This window comes from Sceloporus undulatus, chromosome 1, assembly GCF_019175285.1.
Source record: "Sceloporus undulatus isolate JIND9_A2432 ecotype Alabama chromosome 1, SceUnd_v1.1, whole genome shotgun sequence".
Classification (NCBI taxonomy): domain Eukaryota; kingdom Metazoa; phylum Chordata; class Lepidosauria; order Squamata; family Phrynosomatidae; genus Sceloporus; species Sceloporus undulatus.
In genome coordinates this window covers 95686663-95710265 of record NC_056522.1, presented here as the reverse complement: position 1 = coordinate 95710265, position 23603 = coordinate 95686663, and the positions used below count along the sequence as shown (strand labels likewise).

Below are 23603 nucleotides of genomic sequence, written 5' to 3'. Positions count from 1 at the left end.
CTATAGAAGTAGGACCTTGGAAACATCTCAGAGGAGGTACTGGAAGGTCAGAAGAGGGAACTCTAGAAAGTAAGATAATGAGATATAGTGGTTTTCAGTTCTGAATTTTTATAAATATAACACACATTGTAAAGGTGGTTCGCTGCGCAAAAATGCCAGCAACAGTTCAGACGGGTATATGTAGAAGCCAAGGGAGTTATTATGGTTTAAAACAAGTTTAAGACTTCTTTTTTTAAAAAAAATAATGAAGCTTGATAACATGAGGAATGAGGAAACACAGTGGCTGTACAGATTGGAGGCATCCAGCCACCTCTTCTTGCCCCAGAAGCAGGCCACAGCAACCACATGGAGCAAAAAGAAGCCCCAAAAGTGGCTCATTTTGTGCCATAAAAGGGGCATAATAAGCACCACAGCATGGCGTTATGACACCGCTTGTGAGCAGCGCTGTTTGGGCATTGTGCATGAGGAACATCATCATGGTGTGCACTGTCTGGATGGCATGTGCCATAATGGTGCCCTGGCAGAGAAAGAAGGCCTTGGAGCGTGTGAATGTTCAGCCCTACCACAGCCCTACCGTGCACACAGGCCAGCAGAAACTGCCAGTCTGTCGAGCCCCATAGTCCTCTTCCAAAAGCACAGCAGCTGGAAAATCTCTTTCAAATGTACCCTAAGATTAGAAATGGACCTCTTAATAACCTGATGCTACTCTCTCCTTTCCATCTTGTCCATTCTGGTTGGTTTTCGTGACAGCATTTCTGAAGCTTCAAGGAAGCTTCAGATGAGATTTGTTAGCTTTGCCAGAAAGTATTCTCTACCTCAGAGAGCACCAAACTAGTTTGAAGGGATCTGGCTTTCCTTGGACTTTGGACAGATTGGACCCTGTGCCAGATTGGACCATGTCTGAAGCATAAATTTGGAGTAACCTCTGCTCTCATTTCAGTTGGGTGGTACCTTTCTCTCTTGTTCCAACACAGGCAATATGAAGTTTCTACTGAAATGTGAAGGTGTTACTAGTCTTCACAGGAGAAATGGTCATAGGATTCACCATGTACATGTTACATGGCTATGGCATAGTTGTTGTTGTTTTTTTTAGTATATGTGAACAATGATCCAAAGATTTCTTGAACAACTTAATAAAATGTATTTTTTTTAAAACAAATCTGTCAACATGTATAAGTTTGTATCTAGGGTTAAAACATATGAAGCATATTACATAAAATGATGTTGTAAAAGGATTCTTAAATGCAATTGTTGATTTGAAAACTTAGAGCCCTTCTCATCAAGATAATCTAAAAAGTATAGGGTTTTTAAAAAGAAATCTTGAGGCATAAAACACTTCATCAGCTTTAAATGCACATCTGGAGAAACAGATGTCTCTCTTCACACTAACTTGTCTGAAGATTTAAAGCTTTTAACAATCATTTTAAAAGTAGTTAAAAACACTTTGCTGTATAATACCGATGTCACAGTACCCACATTCTGTTTTTAATGAGGGTTTATCAGTAGAATAAAGCATGGAGATTGCATTATTAACCAGTTTATTGCCTCATAAACCTCATAGGTTTACATATTTTCTTCTAATTTTACAAATTATTTAAAAGAATAATGCAGTTCTTGTTAGACCCATTGAGTTCTGCAATGATTTTAATGTCACAAAATAGAGACACTCTTTTCTGTCTAAAAGGACAGAAATTGTACAATTTATGCTTTCATCAGTCTTTAGTAGTTTTTATTAAATTGGTTTGGATGTGCTATATTGAACTTGGTTCTGCCAGGATAAGACCGGATTCTGGTCTATGCACTGAATCTGGCCCACAGTACCTCTGCAATCTGGGCCACAGCTGTCAATTCATGACCCTATATCCCATGCAGGAATTAGGCTTAGGGGGAAAGGCACTTGATTTGAATGAATTTGTATTTGTGTGTGTGTGTGTGTGTGTGTGTCTGTTTGTGGGCACATGCAGAGTTAACCTGATCGTCACTTGGACTGTTTATTATTATTATTATTATTATTATTATTATTATTATTATTATTTAACCTTTATTTACAAAGCGCTGTAAATTTACACAGCGCTGTACATACAATCTTTTTAATTGGATGGTTCCCTGCCCTCAGGCTTACAATCTAAAAAGACACGACACAAAGGGAGTGGTGGTGGGGAAGGGGCCTCTCTAGTAGGATAATACATATAAAATACATAGCAATACAGGAAATGATTCATTAAAACAGGCAACAAAAGAACAACAAAAAGCAAGTGACAATTATGCAATGCCTGGGAACGCTTTGAGGGTATGGTAGCAGCAGCAGAGAATAGAAAGATTGATCCCATAGTCTTCCATCCCCACACCCCAAGCCACATAGACTTAGATTAAAAAAAAAAACAACTCACTCATACAACTAGGATCAGTAAGAAGGAAAGGCAGAGATGCAGATAGAAGAGGGAGAAGGGAAGAATAATTTCCCTTTTTTGTTAAGTAATACATTCTCTGTAGATCATGAGCAAAACGTCCTGGTAGGAATTTGTCTGCTGGGACCAAATCACTTCCTCAACTTGGCCTATTCCCATCCTACAGTTTGTACGTTTCCTTAGTTTCACCAGTAAAATGGTGCACACTGAGAAAGGGAAGACCTTTACGAATAAGCATGTTCTCTTAGATGTCTTTTGACTTCATCTCAAGATGTTCACATGACTTGATATTTAAATCAGTATTCAGGTTTTATCCAGCTGCTTTTGACCACAAACTTGAATAAACTACAGGATGAACTGATTCCCTCCTTCACGTGACTCTGAGGAGATCTGGAGGGGACACAAGAGGTTGCTGGAAGAGTAAAAATGTGGAAAATTCTATTGAGTGAATGGAAGACCATTTGCATGGTATTAAGTGAAACCCTTAGTCTTTATCTCAAATTTATGTTACAGTATAGTTTATTTTTATTTATGTGTCAAACTCTGAAGTGGTAAAATTCTCATGTGGAGATTTTACAGCTGAGTTTTTCCATAAAGAACTGTTATTCGTCTGAAAGGCACATTGTAAAAAAAAAAAAAAGCAACAAAGGTACCACTTTTCTTGTTTTTGGCAAGCTCTAAATACAAAACGGGAAGATTATGTTTCTTATAACTGCAGGTGAATATATATCTTTTCTCTTTCACTTTTCCTCAGCCCTTCCTCCACCCGCTTTACACATCAAAAGTGGCAACCAGTGAATGCAGTAATCTGGCATCCTGTTGATGAAGCCCCCTAGGAATTATTATGGGTGGTTTATCTGTTTATAGTGTGCATATCAGTGCTTTTTCTCTCTCACAATAGCTGGTATCAAATAGTTTGCTGTGCATGTTGTCATTAACTATTCTTTTTGTGATCGTAAAACAAACTAACTATTTCTTTCCTTATTCTTTTTAAATAACTAGGACATCCAGTTGTGATTTAAAGGGAGAGTAATTCTCTTTGTGGAAGAAAAGAAAAGTGAGTCAACTCCATGGAAGACACTCAGGATTTAAATGAACAGACAGTAAGTAAATATTTGTGTAAATAAACACTTCTATTTAGTATGTGTTTTGTCATAGTACTCTTTAGCTTGCTGTATATTTATTTTTAAAGTTAGCATATGTACGTATGTTTATGAAGTGTTGTGGAACAGAAGATTCACTGTGTAGAAGACTGTCCTCTTTGCATGTATTAGCTTGAATGATTTTATTCAGATACTATATGTAATCACACACAATGCAAAGGTGTTGGCTGCAGTAAAAATTCCAACATCAATATTTTGTTAATAGCTTTATTAGGCCAAGCAAAAGGGCACAAATGTATGCAAGTTTTGAGATATTTACTGTATCCTCTTCATGAGAAAAGTTGTTTCAGAAAGTGGGAGCAAGGAGGGGAAAGAAGATAAGGAAAAAGGCTGATATTAAGTCATGCTGTCTTTATGTTGTCTTTCAAATACAGTCGTCCTTCCGTTTTCATGGACTTGAGATCCATGGTTTTGATTATTTGTGGAGGGGCAACCTCCATTAAAGTTAACAGTGGGCGCATCTGTGGCATATGTGAATGACCGGGGCTTGAATATCTGTGGATTTCCAAATTTGCAGGGAGGACAGACAGATCCCCATGAATTGAGAGGGAGGACTGTATAAAGGAAAGGAAGGGTGTGTAGACTTTCTAATGGAACTCATCAGATGATAAAGCTCTGTTTTCATCCAGTGCAGCCCCTAAGCTTCTTGCCAGTGGGAAAAGAAAAAAAAAGTTTGATTATCCATTTTGAAAACATAATCCCTCCTTTTAAACTCAGAGCTATCTTCATCTTGTGTGAAATTCTCAGGGTCTGTTAATGGTGGAAAGGAGAGAACCCTAGGCTTTTTGTGTGTGTTGATAGGGCTGGAGGTAATGTCTGATGCTGTACTGTATTGGTAAAGCATGTTAACAGATGCCAAATTGCATAGCTTTTTTATTTTTAGGGTGGTTATTTAACCATCTCACTCTTTTACATTCTTTGTTAACTTCCCCTTAACCATCTGAGATAAGTGCTAACACATTCCAGAATGGGGTGGTGGTTGTTTTTTTTTTTAACTTGAGGTGCTTTTGAATTTGTAATACAGGTTGAGTCTCCCTTCTCTGAAATTATAAAACTTCAAATACTCCCAAAATGAAAACTTTTTAATGCATGGCTGAGATAGTGACACGTTTGCTTTCTGGTGGTTTAGTGCACACAAAATTGGTATCATAAACAAAATTCTTAAAAATATTGTATAAATTTACTTTCAGGCTATATGTGTCAGACATATATGAAACATAAATGAATTTTGTGTTTAGACTGGTTTCATCTCATTATGTTTGTACAGTGATCCCTTCCCTTACATGGGGGATCCATTTCACACCCCCCCCCCATGTAAGGGAAATTCCATGTACGCTTGAGCCCCATTAAAGCCAATGGGGCTCGTGTCCACAGCAGCACGTGGTGGCATGCCCCATGGGCTCACACACCATTACACTTTCTGGCACGTGGTGCTGCTTCTTCCAGTGCAACTTCCAGTGTATGCTGGAAGCCACATAAGGCGCGCCCGCATATGACGCAGCCTCACTGTATATGCAAATACAGCTATTCCGAAATATGAAAACATCTGAAATATAAAACACTTCTGGTTCCAAGTATTTCAGATGGGGTATACTAAACCTGTTCTGAAAAGCACTATCTATATTATCATTGTGATCATCAGTACTGAGATATATAAGTCTTGTTTTTTTTAAAACAGAGACAAACCAATTACTGTTAATTTGGAAGAAGTCAGAAAAAGATGGAGCAGTTCAGCAGCTAGAAATTGCTATTTAACAAAATTCTTCTAAAACATTTTGTTTACAAAAATAAACAGCTCCAGGATAGCCACATTTTTAATTTGATTAATAGATTCATTTTCTCAGTGTAGTTGATACACAATGTCTTGATGAAGTGCTTTTGGTATATTCCATATTTAGAAATGGTGATTAGGAAAAATACTCTTGGATTTGTAGAGAATTGATCGACACAGAGGGTTTGTGTGCATTTAAAGCAGTGGTACTAAAATAATAAAACTGGTGGCCAATAGACTGGTCTGCAAGCTGTCAATTGTCAGTTCCCAGAGAGTACCTAGGAAAAAAGAAATATTTGTAGCCAATGAGCATAAATATGGTATTTGTCCCTGGTACATTGTGGAGAGGAAATTGCTGTTTCCTCTCATCATATAGCTTAAGAAACATGGTTTTAAAGACCCAAATATAATCAGAAAAATGTAAACAGTGGGTGTCATTGCTGGTTCCAGTGTCTAATTAATTGGTATTAAAAAGTGAGAGGGAGTGTGCCTGTTTTGGAGGGTATATTAAAATGTTTAAGATGATGATCAATGAGAGATCTGGAAAAGAAAACGAATCTCATGAAGGTCAAATTCAAGCTATCAAATTCAAGTGCAAGAAGAAAATAATTTTCAAGATAAGCAACACTCCTCTCAGAAATACAGAGTGAATGTTATCCTGGCCAATGCAGTACTGTGACATAGTCCTATTTTCTTTAAACTGTATTAATAGGAGTGTCACAGAGACTTGATAATTGATGGCTTCATGTTTATAATACTTGGCCTGGAGTTATGGTGTTCCATCTCCCCCAACTTGTCCAAGGTGAACTGTTTTACTATAGTGAAAGAATAGAACTGATTGTCTTGATCTGTGAATAATTACTTTGTAGGCATATTAAATTATGTGGAAACAGTAGCTGAATACAGCTTTTAGTACATAAACTACTCTTTTTTTGTCAGGCAGGTGCTGATAATCTCTGTTGTTCTCAGACCATGTTGGTACCAAGTATGGCTACTGGATGCATGACAGCCTGCCATGCAACAACCTTTGTGTGCTTTCTCTCATATAATTCTAGCTTTCTTAAAAAAAAAAAAACTTTTAAGGACCTAAAGCTTTTCTTTGTTGCATTTTCCTTTTAAAAAGTGTATGGACATGAATACACAATCTTTGTAGTATTTTGGAATAGTAAGCAAAGATTTATCTAAGACAGGAATGTTATGTGTTTTCCTTTTAAAATTTTAAAGTTCAATAAGGACCGGTTGTTGTTCTTTCTTTCTTTTCTTTTCTTTTTTTTACAAAAGAATAACATGTGACTTCCTAGTGTATGACTTTTTTTTAAACAGTCTTATTAAGAGATTGGTGAAGTTTTATACTTTAGCTGATCACATATTTAAGTTACTTCCTTTTTAAACTGTATTTCTGCAGTGTGTTTTGCACCACTGTCCAACAAGGGATACATAGATCAAATTGGCCCCCAGATCTTAATTCTGGCCTTCAGCTGTGCTTACCACCCACTGCTGCCAAATGCATGCCTCCCCTTATGCAGATTATCTTTTCCTGTTGTGTTTAGCAGTGAGGAAAGAACTACTTATGTCAAAATCACAGGGAACGAGGGCTCTCGCTCCATTGAAGAAGGGCATGTGCACATACATACATGCAAGATTGTTTGATGTGCTTATCTTCTTATGTGTGTTTAGTAATGTAAATAGTTTACCTGAGCCTGTATTAAAAATACTGTTGGGAAAGAAAAGGTTGTGCACTTGGTATATCAACTTGCCTTGCAGCCAGGATTTGTTGTATTAGGGGTATGATTCTGTCTGGAAATGGATTAGTCAGTATAATGTGGCTCTCATTTCTTTCTGGGTGAGCTCAATTACTATTATATTTATAAGCCTAAATTCTCTTTTGTCACTAGCTAGAGTAGACCTGTTGAATCCATTACATTTATCTATGTGTCAACTCACCATTTAGCAGTTGATTGAATGGCTCTACTCTAGTTGGGGTTAACAGATCATATGCAAGCCATAGCAAGTAGAGGAAGCAGAAGACAGGAAGTTTGTGGGTGCAATATATCCAACATTGTGAAAGGATACATAAAGATGGGCAAATATTATTAACATAATGCTTATTACTGCCCAACTCAGGAAATAAAGAGACTATACATGGAAAACTGGGTTATAAGTGGGCAACTTTATTTAAATTAACCCATTTAACTGTATTTCTTCAAGACCTGCAAAAAACAAAAAACAAAACAAAAACAAAACTGGGAGAGTAACCTAGTGTGGAAACAACTGGGGTAGGTGGTCCAATCCTAGACTATCTCCCTAGCCTTCCTTGAGCAAAACATCCAAGTCCCAAGGGCAATCCAGAATTGGGTTTCTCCCTGGCCAGCCCACATCTGGAATGCCAAACCAAGATGTCCTCACTTAACTCACAGGACTTAAGTGAGTGTTTATATCGTAGGCCAGCCACAAAGCAAGTCTCTTTCCCTACCCGTTTAGTCTCAAGACCGAAAGAGTCAGTTCCAGAGACTTAACCTTCACCCAAGATGGTGCTGTAGGTGTTCAGCTGAATCTTATCTCCCCCAATATATGCCAGGGAGACCTATTTATGACCATACCCATTGTCCTAAAACAACAGTGTGGGGTAGGCAAAAAACCTGTGGAAAGGGGGGAAAATTACTACCGGACCCTGAAGTAACCAGAAAGACTCACAGTGATGTAGAGGTGGAAGGTGGGACAGCTTCACAAGGAGAGAGAGTGTGGGGCAGGCAGGCCTCAAATAGCCTAAGCCCTGCCCCCACACCTCTCTAAACATGGTGCCAATGCACTGCACTGATTTAAATTCCTGGTCTCTCCTCCTGAGAGGCCAGCAAAGGTTTATTCCCCCTCCTCCCCCATCACATCTGATCATGGGATAATCGTTCTCAGCTGATCTAATTTAAAAATTCAGTGTTTGGTTTGAACATATGATGAATCAAGTCATTGGTTCATCTAGACAGTAAATCACAAAACAAACACAGAGTTGCCCTCTAATTTCCTGTTTTAAGTAGCTGTGTCTCGAAATTGGTGGATATTGCTACTTACCTACTTGCCAGAGGGGGAGGTTGGCTCCTTCTCTGGAATCTTTCTGCCAGCAGACAAAGGCCCTGTACAGACGGGCCGTTTGCACCAATATTAGGGCTCAATACGGCACAGCATCCATATGCAATGAGCCCTAATATCAGCACCATTACGTCACATGGCTGCAGCCTCGTCGACACAGGGCACAGACTAATGATGTAAGAGTGCCTGAGTGCCCAAATGCCTCTGAGCGGAAGAGCCTTATGGTGGCGCAAAAAAGGAGCCGCCTAGAGCGGCTCTTTTTGGACAGCGTGTCTGTGCTGCAGCATACGGATGCTGCAGCACAGATGCAGGACTTACAGGGACAGCTTCTAGCTGTCTATCTGTACTACCCCAAAGACCTTTTTTAATGAGGCAGTCCTTTGAATCACAGGTTGCCAATACGTTGAATAAATGTGTACAAGCTGTAGTCTACAAGCAGTTGTAGATAGCTTAATTCTGGTAACGTTACTAAAAGCAATGGGCCTTGTTAATTTGGACAGTTTAGCCTTTGTTGTTATTCTTATGTGTCTTCTAATTGTTTCTGACTTATGGCAACCCTAAGGTGAACTTGTGGAATTTTCTTGTTCAAAGTGAGTCTGTCATCTCAGGCTGAGTGTATGACTTGCCCAGGGTCACCCAGTGGATTTTCACCAAGTGGGTTTGCATAATCTTTCCCATATTAATGCTTTTTCATTATAAGTGTGGTCCATTTCCAAGGAGGGGATGGCTTAGGGGTGATTTCTAGAAGGAAAAAGTGATAGGCAGGGAAAGGGTAAAATACACACAATAACTTTATTATTCCAAATTGTGCCCCCTTACAGAGTTGCTTTTATCTAACTAAGGTGCGTTAAAGACCGCCGAAAAGCGGCGGCCTGCACCCGCCCCTTTCCCTGCCAGATCAGGGCCTTAGTGGCCAGAGCGGCAGCCGCTGAGGCCCCGATCCACCGCTTTCCAGGCTGTGGGGAAGCAGCAAAAGGCCCCTTCCCCGCAGCCTGGAAAGGGGTGTCCTTGGGGCTTCAAGCCACAAGGACACCCCGCGGCAGCGGGGAGGAGGAGAAAGGGGCCGCTTGGCCCCTTTCTATTCTGCATCGCTGGGTGCAGCCGTCTGAAGGCTGCGCCCAGTGACGCAAACGGCAAAAGGAGCTCCGTTTTGGGGAAGGGGCGTACTATGCGCACTGCCGCGGCATGATGATGTCACATCCGCGCCGCCCCGTAGAGTGGAACGGCCGCCGCCATTTTGTGCGCACTCCACGCGTGCTAGTGATGGGGGTGTCTTTCTAACCCTAGCATGCACGGAGCATGCATTTTAAGGCCCGTCTGTAATGAGCCTAAGTGACCATCAGAGTTTTGTCACACCATGTACATAATGTAATTTATTTTTGTCTGTCTCTTGACTTATTTTGTAAGTGGACTGGCAGACATTTCTTCTTGACAGTCTTAACACATGGGATAGTCTCTGGATACTTCTGCTGAATGATAGGTAATATATGATTTCATTTATGAATTCTTGAAAATATTGCTTCCCAGAAATTGTTTTTTTAATCAAAAGGGTGGGTGGCAGTGTGTGGAGTTTCTGAAAATTCCTTACCTACCTTTCACCTGCATACAATCAACTTTGATATATTTTTGTGTTATGTAACTGGAAATGGCAATTCTTCCTTTGTTGGCCTATGTCAGTATGATGTTGTTTGTAAATAGGTGTCTAAGGGTAGATTGGTAAGGCGGGAGGGAAGAGAGATGTGAGGAAACTGTTAGATATGTGGTTATGTTTGTGGTAAGGATGTTGTTATGTTTTATGTGTTTTGTATTATACGTTTTTGTATTTGTATATATTGGTATGTATTTTTAATCTAATAAAATAAAAATTTAAAAAATATATGTTTCTATATTCTGTGATTTAGAGTTCAGTCTTATCTTAGAATCCGTGTCTTGGCCCTAACATGCCTTTCTTACACCCTGTTCACTTCCACAGATCCATATTACCCTATCATCATGATCAAAGGATCTATTTTCAGTTTCCCACAAGTCATAATAACAAGGGCCAGAATGCTGGGCCTCCTTGGGAAATATTCTGTCTTTTATGGTAGGATTACCTCCTTGGGAAATGAACTGGAAATCCTAAAATTGGTTCTCTTTCAAGTTTTAGAGGTACACACAACTGTAACACATATCTTCAGCCTGAAATGGCAGAGTGAGCAAAGATTACCAAAAGACAGTTTGACAAACAGAACTAGGACACCCCCCCCCCCATGTAATATCTGTGTAAATAAAATATGGTAATTCCCAGTGTTTCTTGCAATTCCCTGTTTTATAATGCTAAGGAATGAGAGAAAGTCCATAAAATAAAACTTCCCAGAACCTGTATTGCTCTGTCATTTCATTCAGGGTTCTGGAAAACCAGAATTTTAATGTCATGAGCTGCAGAGAAACATCTCATCTGTGTTCAGACCCCTTTAAATAATTTAATAAGTTTGAGTGATTAAGACATTAAATATTAAAGCTGCTTCAGACCCAGTCCCCAATAATGAAAAACTGTTACCCATGTTTCCAGATGAATCCAAAAGAGAAGTGGGATCAGTCTGTGCAGTTATTCTGCAGAAATAGCATTAAAATATTTTTTTAACTCAGAATATGTTTTGCAAAATGTTTTAGAAAATCATTTAGGTAAATATTGTTTTTGGGCAAAAACTAACAATCACACACTCTTATATTACTGTACACTGAATTTACCTGGTAACTAATACATCTCTTTATTTCTTGTCTAAAGTAGGGGTCCACAGTACCAGAGCTGGACAAACTGTGGGCTCCATGTGGTCCCAAAACCTCCTTTGTTCTGCTAAGCTCCTTTAGAGAAAATAAAATGTTAAAAATACTACAAAAAAAAGTGATACAATCCACCCTTTCACCTACCCCAACCAGGAGTGCAATTTGGTCTGAACTAGAAGCACTGAGGAGACATAGTTTTTTGTGTTTTTTTCGGGCTATGTGGCCATGTTCTAGAAGAGTTTATTCCTGATGTTTTGCCAGCATCTGTGGCTGGTATCTTCAAAGAATGCTGGCATGAAAGAGAGTGGGGTATATATGAGGTGACAAGCTACATGACATTTCATCACAGTCAGCACCTCTTTTGCATTTCTCCCTTTCCTTTGTAGGAACTTCTCCCCTTTCTATGCTTCCCACAGAAGACAGGAAGGTGGACACTTGGGCATCCCCCCAAGCTGGTATGGCTCTACTGCCCCTACTTTCTCCTCTTTCCAATCTCATGGGCAACTTCCGCCTTCCCTGCTGCACAAACACAACTCATCATCAGCACTATTTTTTCCATTTTCCATCTCTGCCTTCTGTACATAACTACTTTGCTGGTGTCTTCCCATTTCTTGGTGCTGGGAGGGGGAAGGGGCAGCTGCTTAGTCTTTTGTTTTCTTTATGTACTACTGGCTCCATAGCATCCCTAGCATCTAGTATTCCCAACATTAATGTTGTTATTGTTAACTGCCTTTCAGATGACCCCATGGCAATCCCTGTGAATGAGGTCCCCTGATGAATGGCAACTCATGGCAACCTCTGTGAATGAGATGCCTCCAAGAACCCTGTTCTCAACCTCTCTGCACATTTAGGCCCATGACCTCCCTGACTGAGTTTAGGCATCTGGCATGCAGTCTTCCTCTCTTTCTACTGCCTTCTTCCTTTCCAAGCTTTATCATCTTTTCTGATGGTTCATTACTTCTTACGATGTAGCCAAAGTATGACAGCCTCAATTTGGTCATCTTGGCTTCCAGGGAGAGTTCAAGTCTGAGCTGTTCTAACACCCATTTGTTTGTCTTTTTGGTTGTCCACAGCATCTGCACAACTCTTCTCCAGAGCCACATCTCAAATGAGTCGATTTTCTTCTTAACCACTTTCTTCACTGTACAGTTCTCACATCTGTACATTGTAATGGGGAATACAGTGGCTTGGACAATTCTAACTTCAGTGTTCGGTTATATATCTTTACACTTTATGATCTTGTCTAGTTCCTTCTCAGCTGCCCTTCCCATTTCTATTCTTCTTCTGATTTCTTCACTCCAGTATCCATTCTGATCAGTGTTTATTTGATCTAAGGTATGGGGAATCTTTAAGTATTTCAATTCCCTCATTATCTAGGTTGAATTCATGCAAATACTCTGTAGTCATTATTTTTGTTTTCTTTATGCATATCAGTTAATAAAATGATAATATATTCTTCTGTCCAATCCATCCAGATCTCTCTTTTTTAATTTTGCTATTTTATTTCTACTTGTAGTTCTTCTCATTTGGATGGGAAACCAAGTACTCTATAGTTAAGTGTCTGGGAATGGTAGTGATGTAACCTAGGTGCGAGCTTCTTTGTCTTCCAGATAGGCAAATGGCTGTGGAAGGCTAGGAAGTGAGTGGGTGATGGCAGATCAAGTATGACATGCTACTTGATTTGTTGTTATTTTGGAATTGGGTGTTGATACAGCATGTAAGGAGAGCTGACAGTGCATCCAGATTCCTTAGGAGGAGTTTCCCCAGCAGTGGTAGTATTTGAAGGATCTGCTGTGTTGTGGTTGCTGGCAGGAGTTCAGGCAGAAGGACAACAAGGTGGCTATTCACCATACACTAATTCACCATTCACTATTCCTGATTTGTGGAACAGTAGTGACTGATATTCCCTTAATTAGAAATATTGTGTTAAAATAAACAAGTCTGGCATCCAATTGTAGAGTAATGGAATAAAGTTGACAAATTGTAATTGGCCACGTATCACTTAATAGAATTTGGAAAAGATTTGTAAGAGATCTGTGTAGATGTTATTCTATTGTTGCTGTGAAGAAGGTCAAAGAACAATTAATTGGCTGGAATTCTTTGGGCTTTTTCAGCAAACAAGCCTTCCTCTCATTTTTAACATCTTAAGACTTTATCTCTGTTTCATTGCATATTATTTTGCCATTTGCTCCCAGCACACTTACTGATTTAAGCAAAGGATTAGATTGCTGGTCCTTTTGAAATCCATCATGAAATGGGATTTTTTTGTCATTTTTTAAGTTTTCATCATCCTTGATACATTAAAAGAAATTGGCTCAGCCACACTTAAGGCCGTCAGATTAGTTGTAGGTATCCATAGCTTGCTGTTAATTTACATCTGAGTGTAAATTGTGAGTCATCTTTATCATTTAGTTGTCATTGGATTAAGACTAAATTGAATAAAGTATATTTGTATAATGGACATACATGCTGATGCCTTTTAATAGTTTTTCATAGTTTTTATTCATATCTTCAAATTATTGTTATGTTATTATTGTTATGTTATTTTTATGCTTAGATTATTGTAATATACTGCATGAGGTTTCTCTTGAAATTTACAAGCTGTGGTTGAGCAAAAATTAAGGTGCCTGGACTCTTTAGCAGGAGTTGCCTTTCTCACAAGATTACTCTGTGGCCTGTTACAGACAGCCAAAATAAAGCTGCTTCGAGTCACTTTGGAAGTATGGTATTTTAATGATGCATGAGTCCTAAGAGTCTGGAAGCTTCACCAAAGCTGCACTCCAGTCCTTAGGACTGGAGCGTGGCTTTGGTGCGGCCTTTGGACTCTTAGGACACATGTATCATTGAAATACCATACCTCCAAAGTGACTCGAAGCAGCTTTATTTTGGCTGTCTGTAACAGGCCTCAGTCTCTTGTTCACTTCATTTTTTAGCTTTTCCACCTGAAGCCCAATACAAGGCATAGGATAAGACTGTCTCAGGGACCATGGGCATCACTAGGGGGGTTGCAGGGGGTGTGGACCACACCAGGTGACACCCTAAAGGGGGGGGGTGACACCACTGCTCCCCAGACATCTGCCTTTTGACAGAAACGGGCTGTGGTGTTCACCTGTATTCACTTAAAATGCTAAAATTGTGTGAGCAGGCTGAGGGACAGTGGGAGAGAAAGGAGAGGTCACAGGTTTTTAAGGAACTTATAATTTATTTATTTATTTTAAAAAATATATTTTTTAAATTGTCCCTTTAACCACGTGACTAGCAATAGCAAGTATATTTCTATAACACTTACCGATGTGAAACAGCGTACATGTAAATACATTTAGGCTGTGCATATGATGTTGTAAATTAAAGATAGAATTGTTTATGTCATGTCTACAGTATGCCTGTGCCAATTGTGGGCTTGCCATCTGCCAGTTTGAGCTTCCACAGACAGCAGGCCCCAGCTTTTTTAATGGGTGTGTTCACATGTGGCAGAGCAAGTGGGTGCGTGCACCCATTGAAAAGAACGGGACTTAAGGTCGAGCATTTTTTGCTATCCGCATGGCTGTGGGAGTGTGTCCAGAATGGATCCTTTATGGATAGCAAAAGACAATTGTATTGCAATTACATTGAGTGAAATACGGGAATTATGATTTATGAGTAATGTTACTATAAAAAATAATCATGAAGAATTCTGTATGGTGTGATATGGGAGGAGGTCAGTGGGGGTGGGTGAGTTTGACACCATGAATTGTCAACCAGGTGATGCCAACCCTAGTGATGCTATGTCAGGAACTGCATTTTCCCTCTGCCCCCACTCCATGTGAGAATGCCTGGGACTTTGGTTTCATATTGGAGGTTCTCTCTCATGACCCCCTGCTGTATCACATACATTGGATTTATTCCCAGGAGAGAGGTTGTAACTCCTGAGATATAGAATCATACGCCAGGAGGGTATGTCTCTCCCCCCCCCAATTTCTGTTTTTTGATGGGCTGTGAAGGCAGTTTTATTAAAAAGTCCTTTTAATAGTTTTGACCTCTCTGTGGCCTCAGACAGTCCAAATGGGCTACCATCAGGCCGCATTGGGGGTGAGGCGTGCATAACTGCACACCCCAAACATGGCCAGAAGCTGCCTTGGGAGTGGCTCTTTAAAACCAGCCCAAAATGGAGTGGAAAAAGCTCCTTTTTGGCAGGATGGTTGTGGACTGTTGTGGCAGCCTGAATGAGGGCTGGCCGTATGCAACTGCCATGGCCCTGATATGAGTGTGTCCCACACATTCCTGGAGCCGCCCTTTTGGGCCATCTGTTTTGCCCCTGTGTTTTGCTGGTGTTAAAGTTTTTCAGGTTGCTGTTGTCTGATTTGTGAATATTGAACTTTATTATGTCGGCTTTATGTACGTTGTCATGTATTTTCTGCAAAGGTAAATTTAAAATAAGTAACAAAAATATACTTTTAAAGTATTTGTCATTTTCATGGATTCTCAAAATACTGTGATAAGAAATCTTGAACCTTTCCTGGTAATTTGAATTTTTAGCAGAATTTACAGTCCAGTTGAACAGAATATGTGTTTATTTGTTTTTCCAGGAAGTTGTATTATCAACTTGTATTTAATTAAGAATTGCGGGCCAGTAAATTTGTTAAATTTTCAGATTCAACAAAATAATGGTTCCATGACTCTTTTTTCTTTTAATGTCTTAGTATTGCCATTGCCTAAGAATGACACTAGAATGAAAAATAAAAGTTTTTAGAAAAGGAGCTAGGAAAACTGATACAATTAAGTGCATGTAGAATGCTGCTTGACATGACCAGATCTAAATTCTTATGCATCATTTCTTTCTGCATTATTGGAATAACTATTGACATCAAAAACTAGATCCTGATTTGTTACATACTGAAGAAAGATTTTGTTGCATTACAATTCCATTCATTCCTAACCATTAGCCGTGTTAGTTGGAGATGGGAAAAGGATGTTTAGTACTTCACTGTATAGATTTGTCAGATTCCTGTCACTATTGGCTATATAGAGGGCCTAGACTAGTTTTGCACAACAACATTGGTCAGCTCAATTCTCCAGTTTGTAATTTCATTTGCAACTGACCTATCTGGAATTAACAACCACATCTAAGATGCAGATAAAATACAAATGAAAGTTTTTAGTAATTGGTTTTATTTTTTAATAAATGTTTTTATTGTTAATAAAACTTGCCTATACAGATTCAGTTTGACAACTTTGTATATTTCAAAATAATGTCCATTTCATTATACATAACAGAAAATTTGAAAAGAAAGTGACAACTTTAAGTACTTTTTAAAATTCTACTTCATCTGGATTTATAGAACATTTGTTTAGCTCTATATTCTCAATTTCTGATTTTCCTGTCATTTCACAGTTTCAACAGTTTAAAATCCATAAAGCTCAGCTCTTTATGATTATTTCCCCCTTATATTCTTATTTGTCTAAATTTCCCATTTCCCTTTTCATAATTTAGAATGGGTTTCCATTCTTTTTCAATAACATTCAGCTCTTTATTGTTTAATTTAGCTGTTAGTTTATCCATTTCACACATGTCTGCTAGTTTCAATAACCATTTGTCAATCGATGGTATTTTTCCAATTGCCAATATTTTGCCCATAATATCCTAGCTGAGGTTATCATGCAGAGTATTATTCTCCAATATTCCTTATCAATCTTTTCTGGCAAATTGTTTGTCATATTTAGCAAGCACAGTTCAGGTGTCATCTTAAAGTTTACTTTATATATAGTGCTTATTGTCGTGTTATTTCCCCCCAAAATGTCTTGATTTCTTCACATTTCCACCACATATGGATCTAAGTACTCTTTGCTTTTTTTACATCTCAAACATTTATCTTGTTGATCTTATATGTGTTTGAAAATGTTTGTGGTGTTAGAAGTTTTCTTTTAGGTTCTGTGCATAGGTGATTTTTGGGGTCTTTCTCCTTGTTTTCTTCCAATTTTCCAATTCGATTTTCTTTCCAATATCTTTTGTCCATTGGATCATTGTTTCCTGGATTTGTTCACTTTCCAACTCTCTCTCTAGAAGTAAGTTATATTATCTTGATGGTCCTCCCCCCTTCTTGGCTAAATATGATTTTATCTAGTTCATTTTTTACTTCTTCGAATCCTTCCAGGTTGATATCCACTTTGAACCTTTCTTTTGGTTGTAAATATGAGAACCAATACAATTTGTAGACCATCCTCCCTAATTCTTCTATTAATTTTATATTAATCTGTTTCTTCTGATGTCTTGTTAATATGTCTTATTATCGCAACCATTTGTGTAACTGTTTCCACCTTCCTTGGAAGGCTTCTTGCGGTGATATCCAACCAGGAATTCTTCTATAAAATTTCTTTTTTAATTTGATCAAATTTATTAGTAATGACTTCCTTATAAAATTGTTCTCAAAATCTTTGTGGACTTCTGCTTTACTGTACCTTCTGAGGAGGGCAAAAATCACTAAAAGTAATAAAACAGAAAAATAGCAAATGTTTTAATAGCTAAAATAAAGGGAAAGGACTGTTTTTGTAACAGATAGCAGCACAGGTCAAAGAGACATCTTCATGGCTCTTCATGTCATTCAGGGCCTATTGCCCCAGATACTGCCTGGATTTCTGTATTTGCCCAAAATAAAGAATGCTGGAATGCCGTGGGACAGTGAGTGAAAACAGTCCTGATAAGGTGATTGTTGGCGATGCTCATGTGGGGCTTCAAAATGTATATTTTGTGTAACCAATCAGTGAACAAGGGCTTCCTATGTTTAATTATATGTACCAATCAATGTATAGCTTGGAAGGTCTTTGTTTGAATCCCTATAAAAAGGTATGTCACCTGCTGATCAGGGCTTCAGACCTTTGGAAAATATTGTTCTGAAGCCAGCTGGCTAATCAAATTTGCTGAATTTTCATGCACTTCTTGGGTCCTAGCTTGGTTTTCCTGGAATGTCTACAATGTTAGTACTCTTTCATTTTCCAATTTGATCCAGTTTGACACCCCCATCAATGTACTTGCATAGTAATACAGTCTTAAATTAGGGACATTACAACCACCATTTTTACTTTATCTGTTAAGGTCTTCCATTTAATTCTTGGTTTGTGGTCTGTCCATATGACGTTTTTAAGATCTCTTTGCCACTGATAAATTGATTTTTATTAGTTATGATTGGGATATTCTGAGACAAGAAATTTATCTTTGGAAATACTGTCAATTTTATTGCTGCGATTTTTCCTAGTAACAGTAGTCGTAGTTTAGTCCAGTCTTCCATATCTGCTTTTATTGTTTTCCATAAGATTTTATAATTGTTTTCAAAAAGATCAGGATTTCTTTTTGTAATCCAAATTCCAAGATGCTTCACCTTCTTCATAATTTTACTGCCTAATCTCTTTTCAGTTTCTTCTTCTTCTGCCTTTGTAATATTCTTTGTTATGATAGTTGTTTTTTCTCTATTTATTTTAAATCCAGAGAATCTATGGAATTCAACCATTCTGTTGATTAATATTCCAGTTCCATTTAGTGGATCTTCCACAATTACCACCATATCATCTGCAAAGGCTCGCAATTTGTATTCTTTTATTTTAAGTCCTTGTATTTCTGAGTCTTCCCATATGCCTTTATTCAGTATTTCTAATACTGTGATGAATAGTAGAGGTGATAAAGGGCATCCTTGTCAAGTACCTTTTTGAATTTTAATCTCTCATGTTTTTTCTCTGTTGATTACTATTTTACTATTTGGTTATGATAAATTTGTTCTATCCAATTCAAGCAATTTCCCCCTAGCTTCATTCTTTTAAATATCTTCAACATACAATCTCACTTGACCTTACTGAAGGCTTTCTCTGCATCTATGAATATAAACACAGCTTTCTCCTTGTTGTGTCTTTCATAATATTCTATTGCATCTATCACTGCCCTAATATTCTATTTCAAATGTCTTTTTGATAAAAAGCCTGATTGATCAGTGTGAATTGTAGCTGCGAGTACTTTCTTCAATCTTTCTGCAAGGATTGCTGTATACAGTGTATAATCTCAATTAAGTAGCGAGATTGGTCTGTAATTTTGAGTTTTTGTTTTATCCCTCATCTCTTTATGTATTAAAATGATGTTAGCTTCTCGCCATGTATCTGGAATTAATAGCCACATCTAAGATACAATGAAATACAAGTGAATTTTTTTTTTAGTAATTTGCTTTTATGCTGAGTTCTTATATGCAGTTAGTGGCCCTATCTGAAGTGGGACTTTAGAATTTATCTTAAGACTGAATCATGGCTGTGTGAACAACTGTTATTAAAATTAACAAGGCTTCAGATTATTTGTCCTCATTCAGATCCATAGAGTAAACTAACTAGTATGAAATGAGCCTTGTTACCTGCTTTCTCTATATTTGAAGTAGAACCCAGTCTTCCAGGAGGAAGTAGGCCTCCCAAACAGTGCAATTTCTTCTTTCTGTGTCTATCAAATCAGAGCAGATCATGGGCTCACTCTGATCCTCTTCCAGTAAAAAAAAAGAGGGTAGGGAAGAAGGCGGAGAGAAAAATTACAGAAGCTAATTGTTGCTCCTCTGAAAAATTGTATGTGCTTCTGCAAGGCATTTGCAGTCCCTAATAGTTCCTGAAATAGAAGAGCCCATGGCCTGAATCTCAAAGGTCCTCTTGAACTCAAATAGGAATGAGCTGCCCGTATGACCAACATAACTGCAAAGCTCTCTGTTTTGCCTTTGACTGGTTCATTATAGCTCTCTAACTGTGAAGTATGCTAAGTCTGATCAAGGATATTTTGAAGAAAAGGCATAAGTAGACTGCCAAGCATGATACACCTAACCAGCAGGAGAAGGAGGCAAAGAGCATTCCTTTTGTCAATATTCTACTTACTTCTCCCTAGGATTTACCAGTTTCCCAGGTTCTCCAACCAGTTTCTCCCCCAGCTATGATCCCAAGAAAGCAAGCATAGATGATCCAACAAGAACAAACACAAGTGGAAGTCCAACCCAGACAGCATTTCATAAAGTAAGAAAATCAGCTTGGCATGAATGAAAGCCCCTAGATGTCGAAGTGAGTGTTTGGCTAACATTTTTCTCATCTTCTTATGGGGGCCCTTCTCCAACAACTGGACACTTGAGACAATAGAAGAAACCAAGACTCTTATGGCTCCAGTGGTGGTTTTAAGATATGAAGGGAAATTGGTGCACCCTTTTTAAGATGATCTCTGATGCACTTGCCCTCACACAACACTAGCCTCTGTCACATAGAGCATGTTGAGTGTCAACACTTTTATTATTTAACTAGCTCAGAGATCAGTGGAAGCACCATCCCTGCCTGTCCTAAACCTGGCTGCCATCTTGAAACAGGCTACTTGAGGTCTTTCCAAACATTCTTTCTCCCTAATCAAGAGAGCTCACTGAATTGAACTTTAGAGTTACTCTCCTGGATGAGGTCTGCCACTCATTCTGTTTTTGGACCTGACCATCCCACGGACACTCCTGTACAGGAGCCCCGTTGAACTACCTTAAGCACAGATATCTGCCTGATGGGATGGGATACAATCCAAATAGGGAGATCATCAACTTGCTTGAAAGTAGGACAATAACCTGCCTCTTCTGGACAACACAACCACAGAGCATATCTGAAGAAACAGGGCAGGAGCTGGTTAAACAACACAATTCTTTCCAATAGACCCTGCACCATATAACCTTCATCTGCATGAAAAAAATTTCCAATCCAGACTTTCTGTCCAGACTGAATGACACAATTGTCAGAGCACAGACCCAGGAGGCTACTCTCCAAATTCTGAGAGTAGCTGGGTCTGCACATAATGGGTCTTTTCATGTTGACAAAGAATAAAAATCTGAAATGATTTGCCTTGAGGCACAAATCTAACCCTGATATCTGAGATCATCCAGAAAATCAGGGAAGAGGGGACCATAATCAAAGCACCCCCACTTCTCACTCCTGGAGTGTGTTAACTGCCAATTCACTGCCAGTCATACCTTCTGTAACAGGGGCCTGTCTAGCCCTACTTTCCACTAGCAGATCACTTGAAAGTTGAACAAGACCAACCCTTCTGGTATTATCTGTACCCTTTTAGCCTCTAGATATGTCTCCACTGCAGGGATATACAAGAACATCTGGGTGTTTTCCCTAGCCTTTCCAAGTCAGGGATAGATTTAGAGAAGGCTCCTTTCTTTTCAGTTCAGACAACCAATGGAAGCTGATTGGAGGGTGAACACCACAACTCTGATTGGGTTCTTCCTGGCCTATAGCGTTGTTGGACATCTCAGTGGGCACTCTTGGAAGGAGGCACTGTCTCATCCTGGAAGAAGACTGGATCCTGCCTCAGCCTCAGAAAATCCAAGTGTCACACCTTGCCAGTTGGCTTCCTTCACTGAACCAGAACCAAAAATCACAGGTGAGGGAAGAGTTTTTGTTTTCCATTGATTCAGCTGGTTTGCTCTAGTTGAAACATCTAGGCCATAATCTTCTGTCAGCTTAAACCAAAATAAAAATGTTTTCTAGTATGTTAGTATATGTTAACATTGACTGAGCTTTTCTTTTCAGCATGAAGTTTGGCTCTATGAGAGTTCATTATGCTGTTACCCTGTCTTAAACACATGAGTTAATGTTTAAAGGGTATCATCTATCTTGTGTTGAGTAAACTAAAAAACAAAACAAAACAAAAATATTGGATTCACAAATTAAATTTGAAGTTTTCCTGAAATGACCATGAGTGTTGGGAAAAGATAATGCCACTTTACAGTTATCTGCATTATATCAATGCATCTGATTGGGTCCCCCTTTTTCCAAAACCATTTTTTATATTTGACAGTTACCACTGTTCACAGTATACTGTGTGTTACACTACTGATTTTGATAAGAGCATTAGAGTTGTGGCAGTTTTTATTTTTGATCACGTTCACAGTTTCTAACCTAATGTTGGATCATTTTCTAATAATGTCTAGCATGGAATTTACGTCTTCCTTACTACTGTTATATACTGTGTAAACATTTTAATAGCACTATTTGCCACATCTATAAGAGCTCTTTTGTAGATAACCACTGCTCATTCAAGCCCATCAGTTTATATTTGAAGTTATATATATATATATTTATTTGTCTTAATATGTCTCATTTTACACTAATCTGTTCAACCTCACTTGAAACTTTTTTACTTTAGGAAAAAGGCAAATAAAGGTGAACAAAATAGAGGTTTATAAAATTATTTATTGTATGGAAAAAGTGGTTAAATATAATTTTTCTCTGTGTCTTATTGCATCCTAGAGTGGAGTCTTCTAATGCATTGGTTTACTTTTGGAGTGGTGGTGGTGATATGTTCTATACAGTATATGGATCTACTAATTAACAGTAGATTTAAGAAAAGAAAGTAGTGCTTCACACAACACACAATTATTTCATGGAAATTCACTTCCAGATAGTCTGACAATTTGTAGCTTAGGTGGCTTCAATAAGGGTTCTGTATATTAATATAAAAATACTAATTAGATAAAGCTGCAGTCTTGTATATACATTAACTGAAGACAAGTCTTCTTTAACTCTCCAAGAGGGGAATACAGATGCCCATCGTTGTTTTTGCCCCTCGTGAGTACTGCACCAGTCGCATGGCACAGCACCGACACACTCCCTAAAAATAAGCTGCTCTAGGCGGCTTCTTTTTAAGGGCTTCATAATGGTGCTTGCATGCCATGACAATGCCGCTTCTGACGAGCGCCATTGTCATGTGCCCTGTGTGGATGGAGGCATGGCAAGATGGCACATGGGTGCCAAAAGCAGGGCTGTGCACGTATGGAAGCCCAGCCCTACGGGACCCTAAAATCGGCCCAGGCTGGCGCATAGCACCAGTCTGTACCAGCCCAAGTCTACTTTCTGTAGAGTGTACATATATTGTGCTGCAAATAATACATTCATTTTGATAGCAAATAGATACTTCTGTACATTATGGTTCAGTCTTAAGACATGTACAGATGATGATGGTACTAAAAACACATGCATTTGCAGTTTTTATTTAAGAGAGATATAAATGAATTAGTGGTGCTTCATTGTTTCTTTTTATGAAATGAAACTGAATTTTGGCTTACAAATAAAATTTAGCCATTGTTTCGATGGCTAATAAGTTGATCTTCACAAGTCTCTTGGTAACTTTTTCACTGCTAGCAACTTTGTTAAGGCTGGTAATTGTCCTATAAAGTTACCTACATCTTGAATTGGCAACCATTTGTATCACCAGTAAGTGATTGCTACTCAGCCTGTAACAGTGTTTGCTGTCTACGAGGTACAGCAACAATGGTGGAATCTAATGTTACAGCTCTATTGAAAAACAATAGAGAAAAGTTTGAATAGTTTCTCTAGATATCACAATTCTACTATGAGTTTTAAGCTCCCCATCTATATTTTAGAATGCTAGCT

The 23603-nt window shown here is 38.5% G+C and overlaps 1 protein-coding gene across 14 annotated transcripts in view; it reads left to right on the top strand.

Annotated features, from left to right (window-relative positions):
* The window catches only part of EYA4 (EYA transcriptional coactivator and phosphatase 4), a 171702-nt gene that overhangs the window by 14385 nt on the left and 133714 nt on the right, over window positions 1-23603 (top strand). For 13 of the 14 annotated variants that reach the window (XM_042476060.1, XM_042476022.1, XM_042476116.1 and 10 more), the window contains exon 2: window positions 3411-3511. In XM_042476060.1, the coding sequence (XP_042331994.1) occupies window positions 3501-3511 (11 nt within the window). In that variant the 5' untranslated portion in view covers window positions 3411-3500. Of the gene's footprint in view, window positions 1-3410; window positions 3512-21374; window positions 21592-23603 lie in introns of those variants that run through there. The other variant, XM_042476106.1, reaches the window with a different exon arrangement.